Below are 19897 nucleotides of genomic sequence, written 5' to 3'. Positions count from 1 at the left end.
CCACCTCGGCAACCTAAGCCCCAGAAATGGGAGGCCCCGTCTCCGAGCTCTCCGACTCTGCCTCCTCCGAGCACGTGTTGGTAGGATTGAGGAGTATTCCCCCCACCGACTCACAACATCCCTTGTTGAGGTCAGTAAAGCCCCGTCCCCACTGTACACAGTGTTGACTGTGAGCCGCTTCCCCCCCACCGAGACGCCGGATGGTGGACCAGAATCTCTTCGAGGCCGTCCGGAAGTCGTTCTCCATGGTCTCACCGAACTCCTCCCAGGCCCGAGTTTTTGCCTCAGCAACCGCCGAAGCCGCGGCCCATCTGGCCTCATCGTGTCACATTAAGATAAATTAATGCTCTGTTATTAAGATGTAAATTAAACTTAAAGGACGCGTTTTAGTAAAACAGTAGAGGTGCAGAGGTAAAAGCCGTGACTCGGCCCAGTAACTGGAAGATCTGAGGTTCGATTCCCGCTCTAAAAACCGTGACTTGCCCCGAGGTGCCCCTGCTGGGATTGGCTGCCCACCACTCCAGTGTTTGTCTCCATGAGTTGACCTTGTGTGACCTTGTGTGACCTTGTGCGTGTTCAACAGAGTAATTTCCTGTGACCACATGATGAGAAAAAGGCATTAACCAGGACAGCTTAAACATCTGCCGCAGCCTGTAGAACCCACAGATGTAGACACAACTACCGGCTTTCTGTGGGTCACACGGGGAACCTTTTCTCTTTGGATTCGCACTTATTCGCTTTTTAAATCGCAGATGCACATCTTCATCCACACGCCCCCCTGCAGCACAGCTCATTCACTCCGGTAAGAACGTCCATCTGACTCAAAGTCTTCGTTCACATTGTCAGAATCTGATAAATATCCTGCCATGTTGCACAAAACTATCAGCAGCAAACTCTGTGTGAAGTTAGCCGACTGTCACAGAGCACGGAGTGAATAAACTGTGCTGCAGGGGGGCGTGTGGATGAAGTGGTCCCAGTAGAGTGCCTGTGTAGAAATCCCTCCGCTTCCTTAGAAATATAAAAACCCTTTTTCAACCAGCACCACAGAGGCCTGCAGATGTGATACAGATGTGCTCAGAGGGGCTAAATGATCCAGTTTCTGGTTCCTTGGACCAAGTTTTAGTTCATCCAGGAAGCACTTTTAATCCAGACTCATTGTGTTGTTTTATGTTGCAAAAAGCTGCGAAGACAACAGATGAAAGTCATGAAGCTTTTTTACTTTATTTTCTCTGACTAAGTACTAAATACTGCACATAATTAAAGGACATTTTGTATTTTTGAATTTATGATTTGACTGTTTCTCATGCTGTCAGTGAATAAACAGTTTTATTGCTGTTAAACCCGGTAAAAGCTGCAGATGTTTGTCTTTGGTGGCTCATTATTATCATAATATATCATATTATCATATAAATCATTTCTCTGGACATTATTCTCGATACGCACTTTATTTTACACTTTAATACCGGAGAAGTGCACGTTTTGTTGTATGTAGACAGTATTTTTATTTATTTAACTACAATCTCAAAGGCTGAATGGTACATTTTGTGTATATTATATATTACTTATTACTTATACTAATTATATTACTACTTAATAGCAGGTGCTTTCATGTCTATTTCACTCGGGTGTAAATGCTGCTCCTGTAAGTAATTTCCCTGTTTGGGTTGAATAAAGTATTTCTATTCTGAGAAGGCTTCTGTCAGACCTTCAGCTTTAAGCTCTGAAGCACGGCTCTTTGACATAGTTCCCGTCCAATCGCTGCTCAGCAGTCAGCTTGTGCAACGGTTGCAGATCAGAAAGGAAACTGGGTGGTTTTATGCGCTGCTCTTTTCTCGTGCAGCTACCAGGAAACAGGTCGAGACAAAAAGCCACAAAGTAAAACCTCTGACACGGAAGATTTTGACCCTAATTTCACTTCCTTTATTAACCTGAAAATGAGCAACAGCCTGACATGAAGTCTTCTTTCTACTTTGTAATACTTAACATGCTTTACACTGGAGAATGACATCATCACCTCTGTGATAACAGTTTATTTGTGCACCAGAGACCAGCTACTCACAGAAAGTCACAGAGCCTCTGAGCAGGCTCCGCCTCCTCTGCTAAGCCCCGCCCACTCACATCCACCCTGCTGGGCGGATGAAGCCAGCTTCTGCTAACTTACAGCTAACTGCTAACTTACAGCTAACAGCTAACTTACAGCTAACTGCTAACTTACAGCTAACTGCTAACTCACAGCTAACTGCTAACTTACAGCTAACTGCTAACTCACAGCTAACTGCTAACTTACAGCCAACTGCTAACTTACAGCCAACTGCTAACTTACAGCTAACTGCTAACTTACAGCCAACTTTTATCTTACAGCTAACTGCTAACTTACAGCCAACTGCTAACTTACAGCCAACTGCTAACTTACAGCTAACTGCTAACTTACAGCTAACTGCTGAACTGTTTCCTTCTTGGGTGGTGAAGTGGGGGTGAGCAGCTGCTACCCTCTGCAGTATCTTTAATTGTAAATGTGTGAAAGCACCGAGGTGGACTCAGGGTTTGAGGTTGATCCATCGCTGATATGCTTCTGCGATGGAGGTGGGAACAGAGGTGAAAGGTCTACATGTTTAAGAGTATCACTTATCAGCTGATCTAAGGTCTGAAACTGCCCCAGCAGTGAAGTCTGGATCATTTAAAGCCACATGGAATGAAAAAAGAAAGAATATGTAGATTTAAACAAAGATGAAAATGTAAAACATGTTGTCTTGGTTTCAGTTTACACGCGATGCCCTGCAGTGACATCACACTTTTCATCCAATCCCTGCTCAGACTCGGTGGTCAAGGTCATCTCCATGGAGACAGGCGCGTTGCTTCCTGCAGTCACCGTAGATCAGAAAGGCAAACGTTAAGTTGGACACAAAAGTCAGAAAGGTTCTGGTTCTGGTCAGTGAGAGCGGTACCTGTGGGTCCGAGCAGGGTCTGGTTCTGGTTCTGGTCAGTGAGAGCGGTACCTGTGGGTCCGAGCAGGGTCTGGTTCTGGTTCTGGTCAGTGAGAGCAGTACCTGTGGGTCCGTGCAGGTACAGCGTCACCATGAGGACGGTGGAGATGAAGTACGGACAGAACAGCAGCAGGTAGCGGACTGATGTCACCAAAAGCCAAATGGGGGCCGAGGCCGAGGGCGGAGCTGTGGAGGTGGGGGGGGTTACTGTGGGTTTACCTGCAGAGAGGATGAGTCCGACTGTTTGAATGTGAACGAACGTCAGGTTCATCTGGATCTAAGACCCGAGCAAGCGTTCAGGGAGCTGGAAAGGAAGTTTCATCTGGTGTCTCCGCCACATCGCAAAGCTAGAACTGTACTTCCTTCGTTTCAGGAAGTCCAAATAAAAAAGCCTCCAGCTGATCCAAAACCCTGCAGCCAGAGTCAGCTGAGCTGCTGCACCTCCCCCTGCTCCATATTCAGCTGTGTGTCATGCAGCCATCTTTGTTTCTGTTCCCTGTTTCTGTTTGTCTCCCCACTGTCACAAAGAGCTCGCTCACAGGAACTCGTTAGGGTCCCAGAAATGACTTTTATGCTTATAAATAATGCTTCAAAAGGTGTTGAAATGACAGTGAAGCTCCTCACCTGTGACAGAGAGCCAGCTGGGTGGAGACTCTCCATGACTGCTGATGGTGCAGCTGTAGAGGCCTTCATCAGACCTGGTAACAGGGTGGAGGGTCATGTGACCTGTAGGCTCAGCCCTGATGAAGGAGCCATCTTTATAGAAAGCAGCTGGGAGGTTGGGGGGAGGGGTCTTTGTTTGACAGCTCAGAGTGACGTCATCTCCCTCCATCACAGGGAGGACAGGACTCTGCAGGATCACTGATCCACCTCAACACAGAGACAAACTACAGCATTTCATCCATTTCCACACAGCTTCATCAGCACTAACTCCACAGTCTGATCTTACCAGTGACAGTGAGGCTGATGCTGTTACTGGTTGCTCCCTCTCTGGACTCACACCAGTAAACTCCACTGTCCAGAGGGAAGATGAATTCGATGCTGCAGGAGGAACCAGCTGCTTCTCCCCATCCATCTCCACACTCAGACTGTCGTTTCTTTGTGCTCCTCCTCAGAGTCCATCCAGCAGAGCTCCTGTCGTCCTCCTCACAGCTCAGAGTCACAGAGTCTCCCTCAAACAGCTGAGAGCTGCTGGGACTCACAGTCAGACCAGCTGTGGGACGACAAAATGTCCGACACATTTTACAAAGCGCCTGCTTCCAGTCCGGTGGCACGAATGGACCCGATTCACCCAATCTTCATCACATTTATGCATAAAAGTCACATCCGTGCTCTTTCCTTAGCTCTGAGTCTCTGTTCTTTTCTCACACTTTGAGCTTTAACTGGTTCTCTGCTGACAGCATCTTATTTTATCTTATTTTAAAGCACAAACTGAAGCAGTTTCTGACACAGTGCTGCTCTTTGAGCTGAGAGCAGCAGAAAAACATCTATTTCCTGCCGTTGTGTCGTCTGTCTCTGCAGGTAGTAAGAGAAACAGAACAGTTGAGTCTGTTTCAGTGAAAAAGGGGTTAACGAGTTAACATGAAAGCAGTGGAAGAGGATGTGGTGTCTCTGGCCAACCTGCTGCCACTCAGTATCTGTTTTTCACCCTGATTTTACCAAGAAAGCACTTTATTTTACTTGAGTTATGCAGACATGACACAAAACACAGCTTAAAGAATTGTGTAACCCACTTTAAAGGAGACCTTTGGCTCCTCTTTCCCCAACTTTATTTAATGATTCTGCCTCTTACTTCATTTAAAACAGCGATAGACTGACCTTGGTTTGTTGTACAGATCAGCAGTGAGGTCAGAACTACGGAGAAACAACAGATTACAGGTTAGTTTAGGGTTTACAGCTCATTAAAACGTTGAATACTTCCCCTTCAGCTTCCTTCTAAGCTCAGACATGATAATTCAGACCAAATAAAAACACGAAGCGTCCTTACGCAGCTGTAGAGATGTTTCCGCCGTCATCTTGTCGCTTCAGGTTCCTTTGTGAACCTGAGAGGAAGTGATGCCGCTCTGCGTCTGCAGGACTCTCGGGTCGCGCCTCCGCCACTGAACTGTGGTTAAAAAACAAACCGTGTTGCTGCTCAAAGTTGAGAACCACCGACACTTTTCAAGTAAAAAGACCCACAAGCTGCCATCCAATGGAAAAGAAGCACAGTCTGATTTACTGATAATATTCATGTGAGGCGTAGACCAGGATCAGAGTATTACCACCAAACTTCAGGGGCTAAATGGGCTCCTAAAGAGGAGTTAAGTACACAGTTAGTTTACTCTCTTTACGTCTTATATATATCAAATGCTTTAAAGTATACAACAAGTTCACACAGACACATTTAAAGTTTAGTACAAAAGTCCTGTTTGAGGCCTCATTTCTTCGTATTTTCCTTCCAGGCAGCCAGATGTTGCAGGGTTTACGCCCTCTGCTGGACATGTGGGTAACTGCAGGAGAAGAGGCCTGACAGCAGAGGAAATGGGTTCTGTTGGGTTCTGCTGTCTTCACCTGCCTGACAGCTGATACTGAAGCTGAAACCCACCCAGCAGCTGTGTAATCCGGACCGACCTCCAGCATTTAGAAGCATCAGGAACAACATTAACTTTCTGTGACTGAGAAATGAGATTAAAACCTGAGTATCTGATGAATAAGTTGGACTGTTTGCTGAGGAAACTCAGGAAATGACCCATAATTACTCAGTTTCACCCCTGTAGTGGTGATTTAACGTTAAAATGTGTCTTTTAGTGGGAGTTTCAGCTCCAGCCATGATTGTTTTCATCCTCTAACCAAGTGGTCCCTAACTGTAACCAGGTAGATCTACTGACTGAATATAACCAGGAAGTTGTGTCATTGTTACTGAGCTCCCGGGGTATCTGGGCCAGTAGTTGCACAGTGTGGAATATCTGTGGAGCAATAAGGGACAGACCAGTTCAAATGTGTCCCGTCACGCAGACATGTCCAGATCAAGTCTTTATTCTCACAAAACTTTAAACTACTGCAAGGACATATCACCATCATAATCAGGACATGTGCTAGCAGTAACATCCACTTTATGCACGTGTAACAGGTGTGTGTTTGGAGGAAGAGGACTCAATATGCTGCTTTCCTGCATTTATTTTCTGCAGAAGACATTAACACAGATTAATAACTCTTCTGTCTCTTCCTAAACCTCCTAAACGTGCACAAATACAGCCTTAACACCACCAAGATGTGCAAACTAGCAAAGTGATGCTACATGGGTTATGGGTTAAACTAAAAACATTAACAGCACTTATATTAACGGTACAAAGCAACACAAAACAGCTTGGCGACATAAAGTATGTAACAGAGAATAATATAGACAGAATATTTCAACATAAGTGACTAAACTTTCAAAGAAAATAACACAATATTGCTGCTATATTTTCCACTCAACTCACCCTCAGGAAACCACATGGTGAGGGCAGGGGGGGGGGGGGGGCTACAGGGGTCCAGGAGGAACAAAAAGGGCAGAGTGCAGGAGGGTAATTAACTCAGGGAAAATGTATAAAATAATGGTAAATGAAAATAACTCATAGAGATTAAATTAAAAAATACTCAAAATAATCATGAAATGATGAATAAAACCTACAAATACAAATTGGAAATAATTAATAAAGTGCATTTCTATCTCTGTTACACACGTTTCACTTCATATTCCAGTCATATTCAGCTCCAACAACGGTATTTCAGAGGACTCTGAACATAAGTAGCTTTCACTTCCTGTTTAATAGCATTATATTGACAGGAAAACTCCCATACAGCCACAAGATGAAATGCACTGAATGAGTAAACAAGGTTCCCTTCTACAGTTAGGACAAACTGTAGGACAAACAGGTTTTTCGACACTATTCCTTTGATTCTGTTGATGTTTTTTAGATGGTAAAAAGCTGCTGATGATATTGATTTAATGTGGCTGTTAAAGTTCAGGCCTGAGTCCAATATAACCCTCAGATTTCTAACCTGATTATCAGGTTTTAGAGAGGAAAATGTCCTGTTTGGGATCTTAACATCTTTGGTTGAACTGCTATGGATACAGTGATTATTTTAGGCTGGTTCATACAGTATCCCCCCCCCCCCCCCTTTAGGCTCTAACTCTGAGCCTCTCCTAACCGACCTGTAGAGATGATAAGGCCTTTCCTTCCAACCGTCACTTGACACTGAATGGATTTCTATGAGTCATGCTTCCCTCCTGCTGCCTGTTGGAGCTCTAATATTCAGGTACGGGGTCATATACAGGAGGAAGAACTTTGTATGAGTCGTGGTTCTTTACCAGCCTCTGCTGACTCTTATCAAGCATCCAAAGATACGGCTTCTCCTGGTCTCACATGTGTCAGACAAATCAAACTACAGCTGATTTAAATCCTCTCAAGGTTTACAATCTCACTTAATCCTGTTACTTAATCAGAACAGCTGATCATAAACCGAACCCAGGCGAAAGAATCAGAGATGTAACTTTCTGACGTTTTCCTCCTGAGTTTCTGTGAAAGCTGTTTAAAGAATAACAAATTATTCATGTACAGAGACAGAAAGTGTAAGTTAGCTGGAAGATAAGTGCTTTGGTATGAGGAACAAAGAATGTGAGTTTGCATGTGTGTGTTTTTAATTAGAAAAAGAAACAGGACGAACAGGAACACCTGTCAGGTATCAGAGCTGGAAGCTTTCAGTCTGTGGACAAAGAGCGTTGAGATCGGACTGTTCACTGTCAGCTCTGAGCTTTCTGAAACAAAGGTGAGTCTTATCGTCCATATTATCATTATTTCTGCTGACAGAGAGAAGTGGAGGCAGCTTTGGTATCAAGTGATGAACAGATAACATGTTTTTCTGTATTTACCTCAAAGGATGAACTGTTTACCTCCTTTTCCTGTCTTTGAATGACTGTCTTTGACTGTATTTAAGCGTATTTAACTGTCTTTAACTGTGTTTAACTGTGTTTAACTGTCGTTGACTGTATTTAACTGTCTTTAACTGTGTTTAACTGTCTGTAACTGTCTTTAACTCACTTTCACTCTCTTTAACTGTCATTGACTGTCTTTAACCGTCTTTAACTGTCTTTAACTGTGTTTAACTGTGTTTAACTGTGTTTAACTGTGTTTAACTGTGTTTAACCGTCTTTAACTGTGTTTAACTGTGTTTGACTGTCTTTGACTGTATTTAACTGTCTTTAACTGTGTTTAACTGTCTGTAACCATCTTTAACTCACTTTCACTCTCTTTAACTGTCATTGACTGTCTTTAACCGTCTTTAACCGTCTTTAACTGTCTTTAACTGTGTTTAACTGTCTTTAACTGTGTTTAACCGTGTTTAACTGTGTTTAACTGTGTTTAACTGTGTTTAACTGTCTTTAACTGTCTTTAACTGTGTTTAACTGTGTTTAACTGTCTTTAACTGTGTTTAACTGTGTTTAACTGTCTTTAACTGTCATTGACTGTCTTTAACTGTCTTTAACTGTGTTTAACTGTGTTTAACTGTCTTTAACTGTGTTTAACTGTCTTTAACTGTCATTGACTGTGTTTAACTGTCTTTAACTGTCATTGACTGTCTTTAACTGTCTTTAACTGTGTTTAACTGTGTTTAACTGTGTTTAACTGTCTTTAACTGTTTTTAACTGTCTTTAACTATCTTTAACTGTCTTTAACTGTCTTTAACTGTCTTTAACTGTGTTTAACTGTGTTTAACTGTGTTTAACTGTCTTTAACTGTGTTTAACTGTCTTTAACTGTCATTGACTGTGTTTAACTGTGTTTAACTGTCATTGACTGTCTTTAACTGTCTTTAACTGTGTTTAACTGTCTTTAACTGTGTTTAACTGTGTTTAACTGTCTTTAACTGTCATTGACTGTCTTTAACTGTCTTTAACTGTGTTTAACTGTCTTTAACTGTCATTGACTGTCTTTAACTGTCTTTAACTGTGTTTAACTGTCTTTAACTGTCTTTAACTGTGTTTAACTGTCTTTAACTATCTTTAACTGTGTTTAACTGTGTTTAACTGTGTTTAACTGTGTTTAACTGTCTTTAACTGTGTTTAACTGTGTTTAACTGTCTTTAACTGTGTTTAACTGTGTTTAACTGTGTTTAACTGTGTTTAACTGTGTTTAACTGTGTTTAACTGTCATTGACTGTCTTTAACTGTCTTTAACTGTGTTTAACTGTGTTTAACTGTGTTTAACTGTGTTTAACTGTCTTTAACTGTCTTTAACTGTGTTTAACTGTGTTTAACTGTGTTTAACTGTGTTTAACCGTCTTTAACTGTCTTTAACTGTGTTTAACTGTGTTTAACTGTCTTTGACTGTCTTTGACTGTATTTAACTGTCTTTAACTGTGTTTAACTGTCTGTAACCGTCTTTAACTCACTTTCACTCTCTTTAACTGTCATTGACTGTCTTTAACCGTCTTTAACTGTCTTTAACTGTGTTTAACTGTGTTTAACTGTGTTTAACCGTCTTTAACTGTCTTTAACTGTGTTTAACTGTGTTTAACTGTCTTTAACTGTCTTTAACTGTGTTTAACTGTGTTTAACTGTGTTTAACTGTCTTTAACTGTGTTTAACTGTGTTTAACTGTCTTTAACTGTCATTGACTGTCTTTAACTGTCTTTAACTGTCTTTAACTGTCATTGACTGTCTTTAATTGTCTTTAACTGTGTTTAACTGTGTTTAACTGTCTTTAACTGTCTTTAACTGTGTTTAACTGTCTTTAACTGTCATTGACTGTCTTTAACTGTCTTTAACTGTGTTTAACTGTGTTTAACTGTCTTTAACTGTCTTTAACTGTGTTTGACTGTGTTTAACTGTCTTTAACTGTGTTTAACTGTGTTTAACTGTCTTTAACTGTCTTTAACTGTGTTTGACTGTGTTTAACTGTCTTTAACTATCTTTAACTGTCTTTAACTGTGTTTAACTGTGTTTAACTGTCTTTAACTGTCTTTAACTGTGTTTAACTGTCTGTAACCGTCTTTAACTCACTTTCACTCTCTTTAACTGTCATTGACTGTCTTTAACCGTCTTTAACTGTCTTTAACTGTGTTTAACTGTGTTGAACTGTGTTTAACTGTGTTTAACCGTCTTTAACTGTCTTTAACTGTGTTTAACTGTGTTTAACTGTCTTTGACTGTCTTTGACTGTATTTAACTGTCTTTAACTGTGTTTAACTGTCTGTAACCGTCTTTAACTCACTTTCACTCTCTTTAACTGTCATTGACTGTCTTTAACCGTCTTTAACTGTCTTTAACTGTGTTTAACTGTCTTTAACTGTCTTTAACTGTCTTTAACTGTGTTTAACTGTGTTTAACTGTGTTTAACTGTCTTTAACTGTCTTTAACTGTGTTTAACTGTGTTTAACTGTGTTTAACTGTGTTTAACTGTCTTTAACTGTGTTTAACTGTGTTTAACTGTCTTTAACTGTCATTGACTGTCTTTAACTGTCTTTAACTGTCTTTAACTGTGTTTAACTGTGTTTAACTGTCTTTAACTGTCATTGACTGTCTTTAACTGTCTTTAACTGTCTTTAACTGTCTTTAACTGTGTTTAACTGTGTTTAACTGTGTTTAACTATCTTTAACTGTCTTTAACTGTGTTTAACTGTCTTTAACTGTCTTTAACTGTGTTTAACTGTCTTTAACTGTCATTGACTGTCTTTAACTGTCTTTAACTGTCTTTAACTGTGTTTAACTGTGTTTAACTGTCTTTAACTGTCTTTAACTGTCTTTAACTGTCATTGACTGTCTTTAACTGTCTTTAACTGTGTTTAACTGTGTTTAACTGTCTTTAACTGTCTTTAACTGTGTTTAACTGTCTTTAACTGTGTTTAACTGTGTTTAACTGTGTTTAACTGTCTTTAACTGTCTTTAACTGTGTTTAACTGTGTTTAACTGTGTTTAACTGTCTTTAACTGTCATTGACTGTCTTTAACTGTCTTTAACTGTGTTTAACTGTGTTTAACTGTCTTTAACTGTCATTGACTGTCTTTAACTGTCTTTAACTGTGTTTAACTGTGTTTAACTGTCATTGACTGTCTTTAACTGTCTTTAACTGTGTTTAACTGTGTTTAACTATCTTTAACTGTCTTTAACTGTCTTTAACTGTGTTTAACTGTCTTTAACTGTCTTTAACTGTCTTTAACTGTCTTTAACTGTGTTTAACTGTGTTTAACTGTCTTTAACTGTGTTTAACTGTGTTTAACTGTGTTTAACTGTCTTTAACTGTGTTTAACTGTGTTTAACTGTCATTGACTGTCTTTAACTGTCTTTAACTGTGTTTGACTGTGTTTGACTGTGTTTAACTGTGTTTAACTGTGTTTAACTGTCTGTAACTGTCTTTAACTGTGTTTAACTGTGTTTGACTGTGTTTAACTGTCTTTAACTGTGTTTAACTGTGTTTAACTGTGTTTAACTGTATTTAACTGTCTTTAACTGTGTTTGACTGTGTTTAACTGTCTTTAACTATCTTTAACTGTCTTTAACTGTGTTTAACTGTGTTTAACTGTCTTTAACTGTCTTTAACTGTCATTGACTGTCTTTAACTGTCTTTAACTGTGTTTAACTGTGTTTAAATGTCTTTAACTGTCTTTAACTGTGTTTAACTGTCTTTAACTGTCATTGACTGTCTTTAACTGTGTTTAACTGTGTTTAACTGTGTTTAACTGTCTTTAACTGTCTTTAACTGTGTTTAACTGTCTTTAACTATCTTTAACTGTCTTTAACTGTGTTTAACTGTGTTTAACTGTCTTTAACTGTGTTTAACTGTCATTGACTGTCTTTAACTGTCTTTAATTGTGTTTGACTGTCTTTAACTGTCTTTAACTGTGTTTGAATGTCTTTAACCGTCTTTAACTGTCTTTCACTCATTATAACTGTCTTTGAATGTCTTTAACTGTGTTTAACTCACTTTCACTCTCTTTAACTGTCATTGACAGTCTTTAACTGTCTTTAACTGTCATTGACTGTCTTTAACTGTCTTTAACTGTGTTTGAATGTCTTTAACCGTCTTTAACTGTCTTTAACCGTCTTTAACTGTCTTTAACTGTCATTGACTGTCTTTAACTGTCTTTAACTGTGTTTGAATGTCTTTAACCGTCTTTAACTGTCTTTCACTCATTATAACTGTCTTTGAATGTCTTTAACTGTGTTTAACTCACTTTCACTCTCTTTAACTGTCATTGACAAAGGATCAGTTTCAGTGGGCTGCACCTTCTTGTATTTACCGTAATTCAATGTTTTTTTTTTACAGTTCGCTTGTTGTAAAAAGATCAGAGTGGATTGGAGGAGGGATCACAGCAGCACGGCATGTTGGGACGTGCAGCTGCATTGTGATTTTCAGCCAATGTAAACAGGACACCTGTTTAACAGGTATGTGTGGCGCACTGGTGAGTGATTCCGTGTGTGTTATGGTTGGCGTGTGCAGGTGGTTTGCTTTGTATGTGTTGCAGTTAATTCATATGGTTGTTATTGTTTCAGGGTTGAATGTTGTTTGCCTGAATTTCTGCGTATGTTGAGGCAATGTTTTATGTATGTTCGTACATGGACATCAGACAGAAAGTGTTGTTTGCATCTGAGCCAAGGCAGGTAAATGCATCTTATAAACTAAAGAGAGAAAGTATTTAAAGTAAACTAGAACTGTCCAGTAAAGCTTTGTGGAATAAATGTGCTCTCAAACCTGCTCCATGTGTTTCAGCATCATGTGATCTGAAGACATGCTGCAGATGCACAGATACATGCACACTCTTACCTGCCACCATCTGTTCCTCTTTACGTGTCATTTGCTTTACTTTCATGCTTCTTTTTCACAGAGAGACATTTCTGAGGGAACCCTGGACAGTTTCCTCATCATACGGTGCTTTATAGGAACCTCAGTGTTGGATCAGCATCAGTTTCTGGGCAGAAATGGCAGCTGTGAGATCTGAGCTGCTGGTTCTGGTTCTGACTCTGGCTGTCAGCCTCGGGTCGGCTGCATCAGGTGAGCTTTAGCTGTGAAGCTGAACCAAACTGTTCGTATCTGTGGTGTGAAGAAGGAAAAGGACAAACCTGATTTACAGCGTGAGAACACCAACGTTACAGAGCTTCTGCTCATGTTTTTAAGTTGGTGACATGAGGCAGGATGATGTTTTAGCATTATGTTTGTGTGTAATTATTGAATTATTTCTGTCTTCTCCCTGACTTCCACCTTCACTGACCTACATGTATCAGAGATGCTTCACATATTCTGTACTGAGTCACTTTCTGCTGAAGAGTTCAGAGCAGTGTGGTCTCTTTGGTGTCTCCTCACTCTGATGCTGCTGTGGAAGTGAAGAGTTCCACTTTGACCTCTTTAACCTCTCTGCTCTGTGTTGTTTCCTCTCCTGCAGGACAGAGAATCATCAAAGCTGAACCTGGAGAAGATGTTACTCTGACATGTGGAGTTCCCAACAACAACAAAACCATCATGGCTGTAATGTGGAGGAGAACTGATCTGGATAAAGATTATGTTATTTTCTACCGTGATGATCAGCATTTTCTTGAAGGCCAGCATCCATCTTATCAGAACCGGGTGGATCTGCAGGACAGACAGATGAAGGATGGAGACGTGTCTCTGATTCTGAAGAATGTGACGACTGATGATGGAGGAACATATGAGTGTCGAGTCGTCCAGAGAGGAACAAACCGCAGGAAGAGAAACACTTCTGGTGAGTTTGTTGATCATTACCTCCTCATTGATCAGATGGTTCACTGACACACACGACCTTAACGACCTGCAAAGTGTGATCTCTTCTCATTATGAGCTGACTCTCCCCATCACCTGGTTTAGAGCTGAAGAAGCTTTTGAGTTGTGGTGGGAAACATCTTCAAGAACCAAGAAAAAGAAATCCAGTTGGCCTTATTCAAGCTCTGAGGATTACCATGAGACAGATGATGAAAGTCCATTTAAATTGAAAACGTAATCCTCTGATAAAATCTGATCCTGGCGGGTTTTAGAGAGTCAACCAGCTCAGAGCAGTTCCTGAGGTCCAGTTCAGAGCAGTGTGGTCTCTTTGGTGTCTCCTCACTCTGATGCTGCTGTGGAAGTGAAGAGTTCCACTTTGACCTCTTTAACCTCTCTGCTCTGTGTTGTTTCCTCTCCTGCAGAAAGAAAGAGAAACATCACAGCTGAAGCTGGACAGGATGTTACTCTGAGATGTGGAGTTCCCAACAACAACAAAACCATCATAGTTGTAGAGTGGAGGAGAACTGATCTGAAGCCAGAAGAATATGTTCTTTTATACAGAGACAAACAATTTGACCCAGAAGGCCCGCATCCATCTTATAAGGACCGGGGGGATCTGCAGGACAGACAGATGAAGGATGGAGACGTGTCTCTGATTCTGAAGGATGTGACGACTAACGACACAGGAACATATGAGTGTCGAGTCATCCAGAGAGGAACAGACCAGAGGAGGAAAGAATCAAAGCCCAACAGCATCATCCTGGCAGTTTCTCCAGCAGGTGAGTGTGTAGAGCTGAGTCTGAGTGTGTCTCTGGATCAGAGCTGAAGCAGCTTCCTGCTTGTTGATGTGAGAGTGAAACATCTCAGATCAGATGTTTTCTAAAGATGTTGTTGATGAGACTCTGTAGAAAGCAGCTGGTCTGAGTGCAGTGATCAGAGTGCAGTAGATAATGTGTGACAGCAGTTTGAAGAGGAAATGTTCTTCAGTCATCACCTCCCTGACAGCTGATACTCACACCTGCTTCTCACCTGCAGGGAACCGGGCTGGAAGAAGAGAGGATGGAGGAGGGAAGGATGGAGGAGGGAAGGATGGAGGAGGGAAGGATGGAGGAGGGAAGGATGGAGGAGAGAAGGATGGAGGAGAGAAGGATGGAGGAGGGAAGGAAGGAGGAGAGAAGGATGGAGGAGGGAAGGATGGAGGAGAGAAGGATGGAGGAGGGAAGGATGGAGGAGGGAAGGGTCTATCTGTTGGAGCGATGGTTGGACTGATCGTTGCTCTGTCAGCTGTCATATCTCTTGTTGCTGTTGCTGTTCTTTGGATCTGTAAAAGAAAACCTGCCTGTTTGAAGTCGTTTCTGCCTCCAGCAGAACCAGCAGCAGCTGGTAAGATGTGATGTGTGTGAACAGCTGAGCTGTGAGTGTCCTGCTGCTGTTTGTGGTTCTTAGAGATCATTTCAACATGTAGAACCACAGAAGAGCCGAACAAAGACAGAAGCTGAACATGTTAAACACGTCCTGGATTTTATTATCATGAACCAGTCAGTGTTCTGAGTCCTGTTGAGCCCCCCCCCCCCCCCCCCCCCCCCCCCCATCATCTCCAGCAGAGAGAAAGCAGCCGACTGTGGTCCACTTTTTATTTTCTGTCCTAAAAACAGCAGCAGAGCAGAAAAAGCCCTCAGAGGAGAACATGAGCACTTGGACATTTTGGGCCCAGACTGTGAGGATGGAGAAATAAAAGGACATGAGCAGCTTTTCTTCAGCTGCTGAAACATGCAGCTGTGCTTTAAAGCAGTTCAACACACTGAGCTGATGCTGTTCATGGTTCAATGCTGCAGAGAAAGCTGTGCCAGTTAGTTTAGGAGTGAAGCTGAAAGTGTTTCCATTGCCTTTCCAGCTGGTTGCTACATGTCTGCATGTTGATCATCAGCCACAGAGCTGCCTGCAGTTTAGATCCTGAAGCAGGATCACAAAGGAACTTCTTTAGATCCTGACACTGTTCACATGATGCTCAGCCTTCACAGCAGGACAAACAGCAAATATCTGCTTTGAATCCCAATGATCAGGAAGATGTTTCCTGTTCAACTCAAAGACAAACATGAGAAATGACAGAAAAGTGAAAAGTGCTCATTAGAAGCAGAGAAATGAGTTCAGCTTCTGTTTAATGAGTCCTTTTGGCTTTCTGCTGCTGATCCTTATTAATCTTTATCATGTGAATATCAGCTGTTTATCTGTCCATCATCCAGTGGAAAGGGAAGTTTTCTTTGTGGATTCTCTGGGGTTCACTTATTTAGCTGTAAGAGGGAAATCAGCTGATGATTCAGAACCAGTTTCAGCTCCTTTGCTTCATCAGACCTCCTGAGGTCCAGTTCAGAGCAGTGTGGTCTCTTTGGTGTCTCCTCACTCTGATGCTGCTGTGGAAGTGAAGAGTTCCACTTTGACCTCTTTAACCTCTCTGCTCTGTGTTGTTTCCTCTCCTGCAGAACGGAGAATCATCAAAGCTGAAGCTGGAGAAGATGTTACTCTGAGATGTGGAGTTCCCAACAACAACAAGAACATCATAGGTGTAGAGTGGAGCAGAACTGATCTGGAGTCAGAAGAATTTGTTCTGTTGTACAGAGATGGTCAGTTTGACCCAGAAGGCCAGCATCCATCTTATCAGAACCGGGTGGATCTGCAGGACAGACAGATGAAGGATGGAAACGTGTCTCTGAGTCTGAAGAATGTGACGACTGATGATGGAGGAACATATGAGTGTCGAGTCGTCCAGAGAGGAACAAAACGCAGGAAGAGAGGAATTTTGAAGACTGAGCCCATCAGCACCATCTACCTGGAAGTTCCTCCAGCAGGTGAGTGTGTAGAGCTGAGTCTGAGTGTGTCTCTGGATCAGAGCTGAAGCAGCTTTCTGCTTGTTGATGTGAGAGTGAAACATCTCAGATCAGATGTTTTCTAAAGATGTTGTTGATGAGACTCTGTAGAAAGCAGCTGGTCTGAGTGCAGTGATCAGAGTGCAGTAGATAATGTGTGACAGCAGTTTGAAGAGGAAATGTTCTTCAGTCATCACCTCCCTGACAGCTGATACTCACACCTGCTTCTCACCTGCAGGGAACCAGGCTGGAAGGAGAGGAGATGGAGGAAGGAAGGATGGAGGAGGGAAGGATGGAGGAGAGAAGGATGGAGGAAGGAAGGATGGAGGAGGGAAGGATGGAGGAGGGAAGGATGGAGGAGAGAAGGATGGAGGAGAGGAGGAAGTAGGAGGGAAGGATGGAGGAGAGGAGGATGGAGGAGAGAGGATGACTCTCTTGGACTGATCGTTGGTCTTTCAGTTGTATTCATAGTTGTTCTTGTTGCTGGTTTCCTCTATAAAAGAAGACCTGCCTGTTTGAATCAGCCTCCAGCAGAACCAGCAGCTGCACCACAGCATGTTGAAATGTCTCTTCTTTCAGCCCAAACTTAGTTTGTCCTTTTCAGAGTGTTTTCTATCCATCAATAATATGAGGAATCCCACCTAAAACTGAACATCTGATCCCTGAAAGTTCATCTGAATATTTTAATTAATCAAAGACTTCCAACAGTTTTAAGATTAAAAGGTTAAAACAATCCCTGAAGTTAGTTTGTTCTTCATGAACGTCCTAAAGTTCCACTTTGACCTCTTTAAGCTCTCAGGAAGCAGCCTGTGGTGGGGATGTGCAGCAGATTTTTACCCTCTGTCTGTAAATCTGTCTTTATGGTGTGATGTTGTTCATCATGTTCAGCTCCTTCTCTTTGCTTTTAAACACAATAAAAACCTTCTAACTTTTATTGGTGAATAAAGTTCCACATGTCCTGGTATCAAATGTGTCTTTACTTCAGTTTCAGTGTGAATGTGGATGATGGGCAGGATTTACGGGGGTTTGAGATTAACATAAAGCTGCTGAAACCCACTCAGCAGCTGTGTAATCCGGACCGACCTCCGGCACTTAGAAGCAACCAGAACATCATCATTAACTTTCTGTGACTGAGAAATGAGATTAAAACCTGTCAGATGAGTATCCGATGAACGAGGCAGAGGAGGAGTGTTAGTAGAGGAAACTCAGGAAATTACCCACAATTACTGGTGAAGAGTTTCCGCCCTCTAGTGGTGATTCAGATCAACTGCAAGTGAAGAGTTAAAATGGCGTCTTTTAGTAGGATGATGGCATTAAACAGCATGAGTTTCAGCTCCAGCCTCGATTGTTTTCATCCTCTAACCAAGTGGTTATTATTCCTAACTGTAACCTGGTAGATTTACTGACGGAAATTGGAAGTCCGTTTCGGGCACTTTCGAAACGGACACTTCAGAATCGGACACTTTAGAAACGGACACTTCAGAATCGGACACTTCAGAATCGGACACTTTAGAACCGGACACTTTCGAATCGGACACTTTCGAAACGGACACTTTAGAAACGGACGCTTTAGAAACGGACACTTTAGAAACGGACACTTTAGAATCGGACACTTTAGAAACGGACACTTTCGAATCGGACACTTTAGAATCGGACGCTTTCGAATCGGACACTTTAGAATCGGACACTTTAGAAACAGACACTTTCGAATCGGACACTTTCGAATCGGACACTTTCGAATCGGACACTTTAGAATCGGACACTTTAGAATCGGACACTTTAGAAACAGACACTTTCGAATCGGACACTTTAGAATCGGACGCTTTCGAATCGGACACTTTCGAATCGGACACTTTAGAAATGGACGCTTTCGAATCGGACACTTTAGAATCGGACACTTTAGAAACAGACACTTTCGAATCGGACACTTTCGAATCGGACACTTTAGAATCGGACACTTTAGAATCGGACACTTTAGAAACGGACACTTTAGAATCGGACGCTTTCGAATCGGACACTTTAGAATGGGACACTTTAGAAACAGACACTTTCGAATCGGACACTTTACAATCGGACACTTTAGAATCGGACACTTTAGAAACAGACACTTTCGAATCGGACACTTTAGAATCGGACACTTTAAAAACGGATGCTGTCGAATCAGACACTTTCGAATCGGACGCTTCAGAATCGGACACTTTCGAATCGGACACTTTAGAATCGGACACTTCAGAAACGGACACTTCCGAATAGGACACTTTAGAATCGGACACTTTCGAATCGGACACTTTCGAATCGGATGCTTCAGAAACGGACACTTTAGAATCGGACGCTTCAGAATCGGACACTTTAGAATCGGACACTTTAGAAACGGACACTTTAGAAACGGACACTTTAGAAACAGACACTTTCGAATCGGACACTTTCGAATCGGACACTTTAGAATCGGACACTTTAGAAACAGACACTTTCGAATCGGACACTTTCGAATCGGACACTTTCGAATCGGACACTTTAGAATCGGACACTTTAGAAACAGACACTTTCGAATCGGACACTTTCGAATCGGACACTTTAGAATCGGACACTTTAGAATCGGACACTTTAGAATCGGACACTTTAGAAACGGACACTTTAGAATCGGACGCTTTCGAATCGGACACTTTAGAATCGGACACTTTAGAATCGGACACTTTAGAATCGGACACTTTAGAAACAGACACTTTAGAATCGGACGCTTTCGAATCGGACACTTTCGAATCGGACACTTTAGAATCGGACACTTTAGAAACAGACACTTTCGAATCGGACACTTTCGAATCGGACACTTTAGAATCGGACACTTTAGAATCGGACACTTTAGAAACAGACACTTTCGAATCGGACACTTTCGAATCGGACGCTTTCGAATCGGACACTTTCGAATCGGACACTTTAGAAATGGACGCTTTCGAATCGGACAGTTTAGAATCGGACACTTTAGAAACAGACACTTTCGAATCGGACACTTTCGAATCGGACACTTTCGAATCGGACACTTTAGAATCGGACACTTTAGAAACGGACACTTTAGAATCGGACGCTTTCGAATCGGACACTTTAAAATCGGACACTTTAGAAACAGACACTTTCGAATCGGACACTTTACAATCGGACACTTTAGAATCGGACACTTTAGAAACAGACACTTTCGAATCGGACACTTTAGAATCGGACGCTTTCGAATCGGACACTTTCGAATCGGACACTTTAAAAACGGATGCTGTCGAATCAGACACTTTACAATCGGACACTTTAGAATCGGACACTTTAGAA

At 41.7% G+C, this 19897-nt stretch overlaps 2 protein-coding genes across 2 annotated transcripts in view; one reads left to right on the top strand and one right to left on the bottom strand.

The window, feature by feature from the left end:
• LOC140281953 (pregnancy-specific beta-1-glycoprotein 5-like) overlaps nt 1–19897 on the top strand; it is a 50089-nt gene that overhangs the window by 15384 nt on the left and 14808 nt on the right. Inside the window, exon 2 of the mRNA XM_072376474.1 lies at nt 13384–13701. Coding sequence (XP_072232575.1) covers nt 13384–13701 — 318 coding nt within the window. The remainder of the gene's footprint in view (nt 1–13383; nt 13702–19897) is intronic.
• LOC140281955 (Fc receptor-like A) lies at nt 1911–5014 on the bottom strand. The gene is made up of 6 exons (XM_072376476.1): nt 4972–5014; nt 4803–4838; nt 3934–4197; nt 3609–3854; nt 3048–3203; nt 1911–2859 (listed from the first exon to the last, which is right to left on the bottom strand). The coding sequence occupies exons 1-6, from the start codon at nt 4997–4999 to the stop codon at nt 2762–2764; spliced, it is 828 nt and encodes a 275-aa protein (XP_072232577.1). The 5' UTR covers nt 5000–5014; the 3' UTR covers nt 1911–2761.

This window comes from Leuresthes tenuis, unplaced genomic scaffold, assembly GCF_036924035.1.
Source record: "Leuresthes tenuis unplaced genomic scaffold, fLeuTen1.0.hap1 SCAF_22, whole genome shotgun sequence".
In the NCBI taxonomy this organism is placed as follows: domain Eukaryota; kingdom Metazoa; phylum Chordata; class Actinopteri; order Atheriniformes; family Atherinopsidae; genus Leuresthes; species Leuresthes tenuis.
The sequence above is the reverse complement of the archived record's forward strand: the minus strand, read 5'-3'. Positions and strand labels throughout refer to the sequence as shown.